General features: G+C 44.9%; 1 protein-coding gene across 1 annotated transcript; it reads right to left on the bottom strand.

The window, feature by feature from the left end:
- Positions 1 to 3,046: 3,046 nt before the first annotated feature.
- LOC111873644 (barH-like 1 homeobox protein) lies at positions 3,047 to 3,652 on the bottom strand (the record flags this gene model as incomplete). Its single annotated transcript, XM_033755141.1, has 2 exons — positions 3,047 to 3,372; positions 3,447 to 3,652. Coding segments are annotated over 2 exons (411 nt in total), but the record flags the coding sequence as incomplete, so codon positions are not given.
- Between the last annotated feature and the right edge of the window lie 11,297 nt (positions 3,653 to 14,949).

Below are 14,949 nucleotides of genomic sequence, written 5' to 3'. Positions count from 1 at the left end.
GCCGTTGCTAGGTAATGGTCGCAACAGACACGCACGCAACAATAGAAGAGCTGTTGGAAGTGGTGTTCTGTGTGGGGTCCGTGCCGAGTCTATATAACGAAGGTAAGCTCCAATTAGAGAAGAGTCTTGAGACTGCAGTTAGAGGAGTAGGAGTTTGTTGTCGGGCAGTAGCCAGCCAGTAAGGATGTGAGAACGGAAGCAGAGGACGTTGTTGGAATCCGTCACCAGGCAACGGCTGGTGAAGCGACAGCAAACTGAAGACTTCATACTTGCTGTATTGAATTGCAGGGTGTATGAATTATCGGCGGTGCTATAATTACTTATAGTTGCGATTGTAAGCCTTTAATGAATCCGATTATTTTTTCCTTGGCACTACAGCCCCAGTGGGCCTAGGCCTACCTCCGTGAACTTCTCCGTTCACTTCGGTTTTCTAGATCTTACTCCTTGGGCAGGTGATCAGCTCGTCGCAAGGCCTCTACCTGTACACAAAAACAGAAAAACTCACACAGAACCTAAACATCCATGCCCTGAGTGGGATTCGAACCCACGATCCCGGTTTCCAAGCGAACGAAGACAGTGCATGCTACCGTGACCGGCAATAAATCCCATTACCAATCCAAATTCCATCCATAGTCACACGTCATACACGTGACAGTATTATACTCCTCATAAGGCTAGGCTTTCCTAGTGCTCTCTTCCCTTCTAGCTTTCCCATCAAAATCTTATAGGCATTTCGCTTGTTCCGCGTGTCTGCTACATGCCCTGCCGATCGGCAATAAAATAGTAATATGTTAACAGTCGGTAGTGGCCACCTTGCTGCACCCTGCATGAGCAGTGTGTTGCGAGCGGGACATGCAGGCTTCTCGGTGAGTGCGCTGTTATGTCCGCTGCGCTGGGCGATCTTATGGGAAGAGAGACAAGCAAAGCAGATAATGAGTAGGGCCAGGATTTTTTGATAATGCATATGCGCATATGCAAATCCATATTTTGAGGGTTTTTGGTCGTTATTGCATATTCTAAACGTAAGAACATATTTCTGCATATATGTTTGATATTAAGGATAATTAAGGATGAGACAACCGATTTATGTGGCCGATGCATAGAAAATTTCGTAGTTGTTAAGCTACATCCAGAGGAACCCGGAAAAACTTATCTTCTTGCTTGCAAACTACTAGAGAAAACCAACTATAGCACAATAGCAAGATTTGTAAGTGATTCTCTGTGACTACTAAGGCCATCTGAAATTGAGAATAATTGTTGTAAGGTGCTTGTATTACTCAGAGATGCAGCTTCTTATATGCTGAAAGCAGCAAAGGCCTTACAAGTATTGTATCCAAATCTTATACACGTAACCTGTTTAGCGCCTGGGTTACAACGTATTTCAGAAAAAATACGCACACAGTTTCCAGCTGTTAACGATTTAATTGCAAGTGGAAAAAACTGTTTCCGAAAGCACCAGGTCGTGTCCAGTTCTACAAAGATTACCTACCTCAGGTTCCTCTGCCACCTGAACCTGTCCTAACTAGGGGGGGGGACATGGATATCCGCAGTTTCATTTTATCAGGAGAATTTCAATCCAGTAAAAGAAGTGGTTACAAACCTTGAAGATGAGTGTGCATGTGTCCGTGAAGCAAAAGTGGTGTTTGGAAGTGATACTGTTTATCAAGATGTGAATTTTATTCATGCACATTTTTCTACAGTTTCAAAAGACATTGAGAGCTTAGAATCTTGTGGTGCACTCCTTCACGACTTACTTCAACTCGTTCAGAAAGCAACTTGTTCACTGAATTTCGCACTAGGCGAAATTGGAGACAAGATTAAATGCAAGTTAGAAATTGTATTGAATTCGAACTCAGGACTAAAAGAGATTCAGTCAGTCAGGGTATCTTTGCCAGATGAATGTTCCGAACCTTCGGCGCCAGTGTATAAATACTGTCCAATCAGGTCAGTTGATGTAGAAAGATCATTCTCAGCCTCTAAACTGATTTTGACGGACAACAGACGCAGTTTGTCTCCAGAAAACACCGAAAGACTTCCACTTGCCTATTGAGATGCTACTTTCTGCAGTGAATGATACATGTAAATAGGCGAGCCTGAATAAAGTGACCTGTTTCTTAAGCGCATATTGCTTTATTTTTGGTGCATATTTTCCCGCTTTTTAGAGCATATTTTAAGTGTTTTAGTGCATATTTTAAGTGTTTTTAGCGCATAAAGATCCGGGCCCTTATAATGAGATAGGAACATTAGATATTTTTCAACTGATCTTGTGGTAATGTGATTAGATTCAGCTGGCTGATTAGTGTCCTATGTTGGTGGGGGTCCGGAATTTACAGAAATAACTCAGAATCATTTAAGCTACAATTTATTAAGAAAAGACACAAACACATATACACTGACACAGGGTGACTTCACAGACACGAAACCTTTGTTCAGTTTTGTGTTACGACAAGATCAACATTGCAAGGGGGCCACAACGTCGACATCCTTACGCTATGTGGGATGCTGAGAAGTCCTGATATGTCGCCTCTCGCTTGTTGCAAAGCATGCCTTGAATTATGTGACAATACTCATGTGGTTCGTGGTTTTCTCAGCTCCCCACCACATTTCACAGACAATACATAGACCTAGTATGAGTATCTGATACAGCATCGTAACAACAGACGTAGGGTAAAAACGTTCACACTGAGAGGATTTAGACAGCTGACAACTGGCCCATTATTTACAGTAGCCTATGCACAGTGCAGAGAATTACCGAGAGTAATTCTGAATCTCTGTGGTGGCAAGCATGTGCTACACTCCCTACAGCACAAAGGAAACCTTGACTTATCTTTTTGTACACCTTGTCACAATTTTGCAATTTTCCAAATATGTTTGCTACTAAATCTGCAATCCATAATCGCAACCAGCATGCAAGCAAAAAGAAAACTACAGGCCTACTTCGCGCTACAGCCATGTTGTTTTTGATTACGAAAAATACCTTTACTCTTAAGAAATATCAGAAGCAGCTGCACTGGTCGCCATGTTGTGTAGCACGGAGCAACGCGACTCTTGATTGTCACTGAATGTGTATGTATGTCCGACAATGTCGAGAGCAGCGATCACCTGCTCGGGGACGAAGATTGGGTCACAAAGTAACCAGATAGCAACAAACCATTAGAAAGGTGGAACTAGAGTTGGCAGCCGTGCACGTACGTGACGTTGCGGAATATGGCGGCCGCGGTGGTCAGGAAGCTGCAGGGGGGCTGATAGGGCTGGGGACAGCAAGCCGAACCCCCCTCGGGACCCCCTGGTTGGTGCAGGAGTCCCTTCTCCACGCTGGCCTGCTGCCTCAGCTGCTCCAGCCTCAACTGGTTCTGGCGCTTCCATTTGGTCCTGCAACAGAGCGACAGTGACAGGCGTCGCCCCAGCGCCACCAACGAGACGCTTGGCGCCGGGATGACGCTCACCTGCGGTTCTGGTACCACGTCTTTACTTGGGTCTCGGACAGATTCAGGGCATCAGCCACGTCACTGCGATCAGCCACTGATAGGTACTTCTGGCAGCGGAACTTACGTTCCAGGTATGCGAGCTGCGCATGCGTGAAGGCAGTCCTCCTTCGCCGCGGTTTGCGTCCCTTCGTGCAGACGTCGCCGTCCCCGCCGCCCCCGCCGCCGCCACCTCCACTGTTGCCGACGTCATTCCTTTCCTGATCCACGTCAGGTTGCTGTTCGTACAGCGCCTCCAGGCCCTCCTCCGAGTCGTCTGTAATCGTGAGAAACAGGACTAGTGAGTTTGATCGTGTCCCTGAACGGGGTAAGGATATGGTGGATGTATGACAAGTGAACCCTTGTGTCCTGTCTGTGATGTGATCGTGTGGTAGGGGTTTCAGGGCCCAGATGGGCCATGATTATGTGATACGTGAATAATGTACGAGTGACGAGTGAAGAACTTCTGACGGCTTTTTATATAATTAAAATAATTGCAGGAGTTGAGGTTCTCTCAGCGATGGTTGTGAATGTTCAACGCCGTGTATTCCGATGAAAGCTAACATTTGCTTGCCACTTTCTTTGACACTGGTTTCTTTCTTCCTTAATCTTTGACCCTGAAGATGGAGGGACATGTTCCTCCGAAAAGTCTCTTGACTCTCACCGGACTGCACGGCTGTATTATCAGAAGACAGAAATTGTCAATAGAAGTAATTGTTTGTGTGACGGAAAGCCCTGTTCATTTTAATTACAAGAAGTGAAGTTTTCCTTGTACCTCAGGAGCTCAAGGACATGGGAGAAGAATTTCGTCATTAGGTAAAGGTGCGCGGATAGTTTCACACTCCGGCCACTGTAAGTCAGACAGCGGATGGCTGCCTCAGGCGCCCTCGACATCCCAGTACAGTTTTATGAAATGTCTTCGTCAGTGAAAGTCACAGTACCACGGAGGTTTTCCCCCGAGCTAACGCGGCGTATGACACGTCGTATTGCATCTCCTGCAGCATTTTGTTTAGGCTGGCTGCACAGCAGCAGAGTCGGAGAAGTTTCCGCATAATCACGGCGTACCGCTCAGAGGCGAAGCAACGGAGTAGCAGCGCTCATTGTGTCTGTATAATCTGCGCACACAGCACGCGGGCTGCCACGTCACAAGACAGAATTCTGGACATTCAGACCGGAACGTTTGTCTAAAAAAGTAATAATTACACTGTACAAAACTATAATTTTTCCTGTGGTTCTGTATGAGTGTGAAACTTGGTCTCTGACATTAAGCGAGGAACATAGACTGAGGGTGTTACAGAACAGGGCCCTAAGGAGAATATTTGGACCGTAGAGAGATGAAGTGACAGGAGGTTGGAGAAAACTGCACAATGACGAGCTTCGTAACTTGTACTCTTCGCTAAGCATAATTGGAATGATCAAGTCAAGGAGGATGGGGTGGGCAGGAAGAAGAGGAATGCGTATAGGATTCTGATGAGAAAACCAGAAGGAAATAGACTACTAGGAAGATATAGATATTGATGGAGCTTACAGAAATAGTTTAGGGTGGTATGGACTGGATAGGAACCAACAGAGTGCTCTTGCGAACACGGTATTGAACCTATGGCTGAGCGACTGGCGGCTTCTCAAGAAGGGTTCGGCTACGAGGAGTTGGTTGTGCCTCGAGTCAACATGCACTTCATAGATAATTGTTAACAATGAAGTCAGATCCTGCGAAGAAGTGGAAATGGGGCAGCTGTGCACCTGACGCATGCGCATTGCGAATCACATGCTGAATTCTGTTGCCTCAACATTCCGTCTGCCTGTCTGTGCTGACTGCTCACTGTGTACTTTCAGAACACTGCCGCTATACCATTTATACATAACTGAACCACGTGACATAGACCTAATACAAACCTGTGGTGGCTGTATATATGTCGGTTTATTTTGGGCCAACATCAAGGCGTTACTTCAGACAAAATAATTTAATTGGTTACGTTAGGTCTTAGAAGTTATAAAATTTATTTAGGCCTTAAAATTGAAGCATACTTATCCTTCTTTTTCAAGAATTGTACATGACAAGCCTAACCTAATCGTAATGGAATTTTTGTTTATTCTGGTTGTTGGAATATTTGCCCAAATAGATATCTCAAAATAATCAACTATTTCCAGGTGAAGTAACGCAATTATTTCTCGTTAATTAAATAATCACCATATCGAAAGTCATTTTAAACAAATTTGATATATCATCACATATTATTGCATATATTTTAATGCAGTAAGTACTTTTTTTTAATAAAAATCAACGAAACCATGTTTAAGCTTGATAGAGCCTCTCAGTGTGACCGATGAAGATCGGCGCTACCCTAACGGTGGGGCCAAGGCATGCAACCGGGATCCGATTGGCAACCTCAGAGATACGAATGCTGAACTGTTGGCAAGCCCACCGCGTTTTAATGAACACAACAGCAACAAGAATAATTTTATGTACTTCATTTCTAAAACACGCAGGCATGATCCTGTTACATTAAGATAATATTCGTGATTTCACGGGATATGTGTGTGCCGGCTGCTTAAGGTTTTATAAACTGTGTTCAGAAGAATTCGCATAACGACAGCAGAAAGTAGTTTGCAGCTGGGAAAAATGATTTTGTTTGAAACAGACATCATGAAATGAGACGCAGGGAGCGTATGTATCTATGTTTGGGAATGAAACTAATATAATAATAATAATAACAACAACAACAACAACAACAACAACAATGCTACGAGCGTTAGAAATAATGATAATGTAGTTAGATTGGAAATAATTCTTATTTTGGGTCTGCCATGCTGGTCACGTGCAACGTCACGAGGCGGGGTTCGTCTTGAAAATACTTAACCAGTCTCATTAAGAACTGTCGTTCATCTAGTCAAGAAATTCTCCACCCTAATGGAACCCAAAGGTTCATCACCGTGTTCACAACAGCCTGTCAGTAATTTAATAATAAAAATGTTGCTGAAGGATTATGGCTTGTGAGCAAGTCAGATGTTGTTGTTCTATGGGACCGTCAACTCAACAATTATATCGATGCCAACGCCCCAGCGTTCATGTTTCGACCCTCACAGGGTCATAAGGCGACGCTACAGAAATGTGATGACTAAGGCCACATTTCTGTAGCGACGCCTTTGCCAAATAAACCGAATAGTGGAACGTTAGCATCGGTTTGACCGTCGATATAATTGTTGTGTAGAAGGCCACATAGAACGCTATTATATGACACATACCATGAGGAATGTTTCCAACACGTGGGATAGAATGCCGTATAGTGCGTCGAAAGCCTAGCGACGTTTCGAAAGGACATGTCTCCTGTGGTTGGTGCCTTCTTGCTTCGCTTGCTCGTCAACCATGAACATGGAGGCGACATGTTCTCCGAAACGTCGGTTGACTTTCGCCGCACTACGACTCCCCGTAACCACTGCTATGAGAAGCCCACATTATGTATTTCAGATACTTGTCTTCGAAAGGTTATGATGGCCCGGTGACACTCTACCAGACTGCACGGTTGCCGTACCCACCTGGCAGAAGCACGTCGCCCAGCAGGTCCCTGATGAGGAACGACTTAGCCGGTTGCATGGCGCCTCCCCACTGACATGCTGACACCACCCACCGCGCGCGCTGATTAGACAGCACCGCCTCTTCCCGACGCATGCGCGCGGCCCGCGCAACATGGCCGCCGCACCGAGACGCAACCGTCTCAATTCAAAATATAGGAAAGACTGGGGCCGCCTCATTACTCACCACCTCCGTTCACGGTGTACTTACTTGAAGCACCGGAGTTCGAGTCCAGAGGCGAGACTGCATACTATCGATTTTTCCGAGTTTTATAACCGTTACGTCAGGCTGCGTGCCTTTTGATTCTCAAGTGTCCTGACTTTGAGAGCTGGGTGCTGAGGACACCCCTGCACAATGAGGAATGTAATACAAATATTATGCTTCTGGACAGTGTCCATCGCCCTGTTTGTATTTCGAAACACATTTCGGAGTCTTCAGGTATAACCTACTCAGTTGGGCCCAATCGATAGAGCTAGTCCCTATTTGCGGAATGTAATAATCTGCACTCGTTATTCGTTTGATGAAGTAGCAGTGAGAGGTATGTAGCACGCATGGGAGAGTTGAGAAGGGCACGCCAAAGGCTTATCGGCTCTTAAAGAAGTGGAAGGTGGATTGGAGTCTCGTGGCTCAGGCTCGAGACCGGTGGCGGGTCTTTGTGAACACTAATTTATTTTTCCTTTGGCGCTACAGCCCCAATTTGGGCCTTTGTCTATCTACACGAAATTCTCCGTTTCACTTCGGTTTACTAGATACTCGTATTAGACATTCAGTAGGGCTCCTTGGGCGGGTCATCAATTCGTCGCAAGGCCTATACCTGTACACATATACAAACACACTGAATTTCCATGCCCTGAGTGGGATCAGAACCCACGATCCGGTTTCCGAGCGAGCGAAAACGGTGCATGCCTTAGACCACTCGGCTACCGTGACCGGCACTAATTTTTATTATTAGTGGGGTGAGACTGAGTCCACTTGGTACTGCGTCCACTTCTGGCCTGTTGTACCAGCACCAGATGAGATAGGTGAGGGCGATTCTGGAGCAATTGGTGGAATGAAGATTGGCAGGGGAAACCGAAGTACTCGGAGAAAACCTGCCCCAGCCTCTATTTGTCCACCATAAATCTCACATGACCTGATCCGAGATCGAACTCGGGCCGCCGGGTTGAGAAGCCAGTGACTAACCGCCTGAGCTACGGCGCGGCCAACACGGTAATTTGCTTTTGAGTGCTATAAAAGACCAGGAATTTCTTGACTAGCAGAGCGACTGTAAGTTTTCTAGGACTCTCATCTGTGGCGTTAGTTAGAGCATACTTATTTTTCTTATTTACGACGTAGATGTCCTTACTACCGAAGAGGGCAAGCGGTAGTGTAGTTGGTTGAGTTAGTATGATACAAACCAGAAGGTCGCGGGTTCGGTTCCAGATGGGGTCATTGGCTTTGTCAATTGACGTAATCTTTCCAGCCGCACCACGGCCCTGGGTTTGACTCAGCCTCTAACGGAAATGAGTACCACGACTCTTCCTGGGTGTAAAAGGCGGCCGGCGCGTAAGGCTGACAACCTCGCCGCCATCTGGGAGGCGATTGTCTAGGAAATGTGGGAGCCCGACCTTCACGGCCTGTTAACAGAGGGATAGTTTTTTTTAAACCTTACTTCAGGATCGTACACGAATATGAAATCCTGAATCTGTCCTTGCAATGAGACATATGCCGCAGGGCGTATAAGAACTTGGCAAGTGAAGGCTTTCGTAAACAGCAGTGTTTTCCAGTTTAATCTGTGGCGACGAAATCCTCTAACACTCGAAAAATTTATTGTCACAAAATCCCTAATAAATTTCTCATACGTTAAACTAAGGATAATAATAAAAAATGCACGTAAGACACTGATATGAGATCAAGATATCTTCAGTTGAGCACATTTAGACACAGAAATCTCATTTAGTACTGTATTTTTTTTATTGCTCTTGGGGTGGGACTAAGTCCCTTGTACTGCGGCCCCTTCTGGCCTATTGTACCAGCCCCAGATGATAGGTGAGGATGATTGTGGAACAATTGGTGGTATGAAGATTGGCAGGGGAAACCGAAGTACTCGGAGGAAACCTGCCCCAGCGCCACTTTGTCCACTACAAATCCCACTTGACCAGACACGGGATCGAACCCGGGCCGCCGCGGTGTAAAGCCGGCGACTAACCGCTTGAGCTATGGCGTGGCCCTAGTACTGTATATACGAAAAAAATGCGCTTAAAATCTAATATACTATTGTGTATTGTAGCTAATATACCACATGTTAGTAATTTTTTAATGGAAAGAGTGGTTTTATTTTCCCTTCAGAAATTATTTTCATTTGGCTTGATGCCGAATTCTCAAATCTGGGGTCGCATTTAGTCTGTTTTTGTATTTTGTTGTTCTTGTGTAACTCGCTCCACTGCGTCCCCCAGAATGAAAGTTATTTCAAGAGATGATTATGATTATGATTTCTATGTTCCAATGAGATTTTCTTACGAAGATCCCTCGGACTGCTGGGCTGCACAGACGTTGCGTTATGGCGTCTACATTTAGATGTGGCATAGCTTCTAATTTCTGGACTACTTCCAGCTAGCGTTTTGCTACATAGAGCTGGTCTGTACCCACGGTCGAGGAGCCCATGGATGCACCTTCAGAGCAGCTTAACTTGGCCTGCAGCTCAGTCTGTTCACACCAAGATCAGATGTCACTGTAGCAGCGTTTCTTTCTCATCCACCCATAAGTCCATTCGCATGTAAATTAATATTTGACGGGATAGCATAGTCGGTATAGCGGCTGGCTACGGGCTGGTAGACCGAGGAGTCGGAGTTCCAGCCCCGGTAGGGTCAAGGTATTTCTCTTTTCCACTTCGTCCAGACAGGCTCTGGGGTCCACCCAGCCTTCTATCCAATGGGTACCGGGGCCACTTTCCCCGGGGGTAAAGCGTGAAGCTGACCACTCATCTCCAACTAGTGCCGAGTTCAAGAAAATGCGGAGCTATGCATCCACTCCCGTATACGCCTTCACGGCGTAGTGCTTAAGTAGTTAAGCACAGAGCAAAATTTATGTTTTACAAGCCGGATGGTCGCTGGTTCGATTTCTGGTGGAGCAATAGGATTTTTCAATTGACCTAAACCTTCCAGCCGTACTATGTCACTGGGGTCGACTCAGCCTCTAACAGATATGAGTACCGGGATCTTCTTGGAGGTTAAAGGGCTGCCGCCGCCTAAGGCTTACATCCTCACCGCCATCTGTCAGCCGATTGTTTAGAAGATGTGGGAGCCTCGACGTCTCACAACCCTATGGGCCTCCACGGCCTGTCAGCTTTACTTGTACAGGCGAGTTGCTGGATACGGTTCGACTCCCGAAGATCACAGAGGTGCACTGACAGCCTGCGGCGAGCTGGACGACGGATTAGTGCAGAGCTGAGGCAACCTGCGGGCTGTTTCAGGCCAGGCACTGGAGTCGCGAGTTCTCTGCAGTCTGTCCTACTGGAGGCTTAGGCTCAGTGGTTACTGTAAACACAGGACCCGACCATTAGAGCCAAACGACTCGAGGCTATATGACGTCGAACATATTGGGAGGGATTCGCAAGGAATGGTTCATGGCATAATCAAGGTACTACTCCGGCAATTGGTTGCTTGGCTATTGCTGGTTGTCTGCTTGTCTTACTTGTCGACCATGAAGACAGAGACAAAATGTTGCTCTGAAACGTCGGGAAAGTTCTACCGGACTGCAGAAGGCTGTGTTCTCATATGTTCCGGGGTTTTACAACTGCTCAGGCAATTCTGTCTGGGATGGCTGGTTACAAATACGAGCAGGACTTAATATTCAGTGGTCAAGTCGTTTGACTGTGTATTTCGCTATGCCCAGATGATGAAAGCAAGGTAGGTCGACGGGACGGGGCATGTAGCACGCGTGCGATAGGTGAATAATGCATATAGAATTTTGGTAAGAAAGTGTGAAGGGAAGATAACTATTTTGAAGAATTGGAAGTAGAAGGAAAGATACTACTAAAATCACATCTTATGACGGCCCAATCACGGACATCCGAATTAGAGAACAAAAGTGCTGACAGCTTTCTCTCAGACTCTTCGTTTAAAGTAGCCAAAATTGCATTAGTTCTGCCCACCAAGGGTTTGTTACAGGAACATAGGGTTGCGAAGCGCGCGCATCGCACATCCCTTGACAGTGAAACTGGGGTTCTTTTTAAAAAATTAGGGGTTATTAGAGTGGCTCCAAGCCATCCGACCGCGCGTGAACAACCCCCGGTATAAATCAGTCTAGAGCGTTGAGATTATCAGGAATACGCCAAAAAGTCTAGTGAATGACAGACATTCCACCCAGTCTATGAAGTCTGTTTGTTGCTCCAACTTCCTCTTATACGACTGATATTGATTGCCGGCTTAGAGAAATTTCGTTTTGGGGTCCTTTTGTCGCTGAAGACACAGTTCATGCAATTTATCTAGCGATACGGTCTCCGCAAATCAGCGAAATGTAATCAAAATTTCTAGAGTCGTGTTCGATAAAAACGTCATTTCGAATTTTGGGGCCCATTCCTTGGGTTTCATAGCCTTGAAGCTGCAGATATCAGACTCCCCGCCCGCCGATCTAGACCTCCAGAATTCTGAATGTTCCGGTGCTAGCGGGACGTCCATCCATTATTTACTTACTTACTCATGGAGCTGAAACCCTTCTGGAGCAGCCGCTAATTCTGCAGCTACTGAAAAATTTCCCAGCATTTTATGGAACCCGGAGGTCCATTACCGTGTTCACAAGAGCCCTCCACTGGTCCCTACCCTGAGCCAGATCAATCCAATCAATACCATCCCATCCTATCTCTAAAAAATCCATTTTAATATTTTCCACCCACCTACGTCTTGATCTTCCTAGTGGTCTCTTTCCTTCTGGCTTTCCCACCAATATCCTATACGCATTCCTCGTCTCCCCCATTCGTGCTAATACCCTGCCCATCTCATCCTCCTTGACTTGATCATTCTAATTATACTTGGAGAAGAGTAGAAGTTATGAAGCTTCTCACTGTGCAGTTTTCTCCAGTCTCCTGTCACTTCATCCCTCTTTAATTTCAGTCCCACCTGGTTTGCCTGGACCTTCCTAATGGCATATTCTAAAGCACAGTTGAAAAGCAGTGGTGATAATGCATCTCCTTGTTTTAGACCATTCTGGATAGGAAATTTATCAGACAAATGTTTACCTACACGGACTTTACTATACGTTTCGTTTAAACACATTTTAATCAACTTAACTAGTTTCATGGGTATCCCAAACTCTATCAGAATATTGTACAATACTTTCCTCCTAACTGAATCATAGGCTTTCTTGAAGTCTATGAATAGCATATGTACTGTCTCATCGTACTCCCATTTTTTCTCCAATATCTGACGAATGCAAAAGATCTGATCTGTAGTTGATCTGTTACGTCGAAACCCACACTGATGATCCCCAATAATTTTATCTATATATGGACTTAACCTTGAAAGAAGAATATTGGACAAAATTTTATATGAAGTTGATAGCAGTGATATCCCCCGATAATTACTACAGTCAGTTTTATCGCCCTTCTTGTGAACTGGTACAATAATAGACTCCTTCTACTGATCAGGCAATTTTTCCTTTTGCCAAATAGACGTCCATCCATCCGTACGTGTATACATAGACGGCATCTACTGAAGCAATCCTTCACAGTCAGGGGGCCTGAAAACCATCAAGATTGACTTTCTCACGCATGCGCTGTGTGTACGAGAACATAACAGGTAAATTTGTACCTGTGCTTCGTAAAGCTCCACGGCATGGAGAGGTATCGGGGCGTGGAGGTATTGTTGCGCGCCGTTCATTTTCACTCCCCGGTACCATTGGGTGGGGCCCCGAACCGAGAGAAAGCTTTTGCTCTTCCCGGGAATCGAGTCATGATCCCTCGGTCTTCCATTATACTGCCTAAGGTATCCTGGATCTCGAACGCTTTTCGTGGAACCGGAAGATTTAGTACTGTGGTCACAAGAACCAACCAAAAGGCCCTTTCCTGAGCCAGATGAATCCACTCCATGCCCTGCCCCATTCTGTTCAGATCCTGCCAAAAGCGGTTTCTTGCGCTTCTATATTCCACCATCCTCGTTTCGATGATCCAAAAAATAAGTCATCCGATGAAGATCAGCTAAATAGGTCTGATGATCATTATGATTTCTGGCTATTTATTTGTGTTCCAGCAAGAAGGTGTCCTCTTTCCTCAAGGGTTGCGCGTCTCATTACGTCATCTCCAGTCCTCCAGGTCGGTTAGGATTCCCACCTCAAGCCTTGACAATAACCTGGAGGTGAGGATGGGACCGACCTGGGCTTTGTTTAGAGGACAATTTACATGTGCTTCTCGCTTGAGCGGCCCCAGGGGAAACTCTGTTCCTGTAAACAGGAAAAGTTTGCGCATAAAAGACGGAGGCAGACTCATTATGCATGTTGCTCCGCGCTTATCCACTGCAGAAACGCATTTTGCAGCAGTGTGAGATGTGTGCAATTGGGGTTCAGCGTCTTTTGTTTTATAATTTATCTTCTTCTACATAACTCCCACGTCTTATTATTGTTCTTTATATCTTCTTTACTCTTCTTTCTATTGGAATACCTTTTATGGTCCTTGTTCTTTCCCCATTTATTTTTAATTGTTTCTTCGATATCAGTTTTTTCAGTTTACTACACAGCGTGGGCGGCTTGCTACCAGTGGGCAGCTGTTCAAATTATGCCAGTCAATATGACACACTCAGCATTGCATTTAGTGGGTCACTTAGGCCTATGTGTATGACGTCAGGGTGAGAGGTTAGGCCTAGTCGGCCTAGTCTTTGGTTCCTGCTTCCATTTAGAACGAGAGTAGTTTCTGTCATGACACAAGAAGTTTATGTCATGTTATATTTTAGCGTCCTGTTACACTGATTCATGTGCATGGTTTATGCTGACCGTCTTACAGTGTATACACTTTTTCACCTTACTCTTCACTTCCACACTACATTTTTCAGCCATCTTCAGGTGTCTTTATGCACGTTAAACTATTGTACTGCATGCCATAATGCCTTCATTCTAAAATGATTAAAATCTGTATTCGTCATATAGGACGATGAATTCTAAATAATAAAACTTTTCAGGATTCTTCCTACGTCGCACTCAAACACGCGAATTACGCCAATCCTCTTTTATGTGAGCAACAACATATATTAAAATCAAGGCCACGAATAAATACATATAACAATAGTGGCATATGTAGCATGAAATGCCTAGATTGCCCCAAGGAATATATAGGACAAACCGGGAGGAAATTTAACACCAGATACAAGGAACACATACATGACATAAGACACCATAACAGCAATACAGGATACTCAGAACACATATTAAACACTGGACATGCATATGGTACTATAGAAAACACTGTGGATATCATAGCAACAGGTAGGAAGGGGCAATACTTGAACACATTGGAAAATTATCATATATACAGAACGACAAAGAAAAACACACATATGAACAATATAAATAAAGATTTCACGAATTACACACTATCTACACAGAACAACATAACAACACCCCACCTCCTACCCCCACAACATATAACACAACCAAAAATGAAGACAGCACACACACAGATCCAGCAGTACAACGTATGCAGTAACAGGAGCAAAACAACACAGAACACCGTGAGTAATAAATATTATAAAGCCACATGTAACAGATAAAAGTCAGAAAGTGGTATTAATGAATAACAATTTCACGTTACAGATACACAAATATATGTAGGAGGAATGCTCACATAAAAGAGAATTGGCGTAATTCGCGTGTTTGAGTGCGACGTAGGAAGAATCCTGAAAAGTTTTATTATTTAGAATTCATCGTCCTATATGACGAATACAGATTTTA

The sequence above is a fragment of the Cryptotermes secundus genome, unplaced genomic scaffold, assembly GCF_002891405.2.
Source record: "Cryptotermes secundus unplaced genomic scaffold, Csec_1.0 scaffold678, whole genome shotgun sequence".
Classification (NCBI taxonomy): domain Eukaryota; kingdom Metazoa; phylum Arthropoda; class Insecta; order Blattodea; family Kalotermitidae; genus Cryptotermes; species Cryptotermes secundus.
The sequence above is the reverse complement of the archived record's forward strand: the minus strand, read 5'-3'. Positions and strand labels throughout refer to the sequence as shown.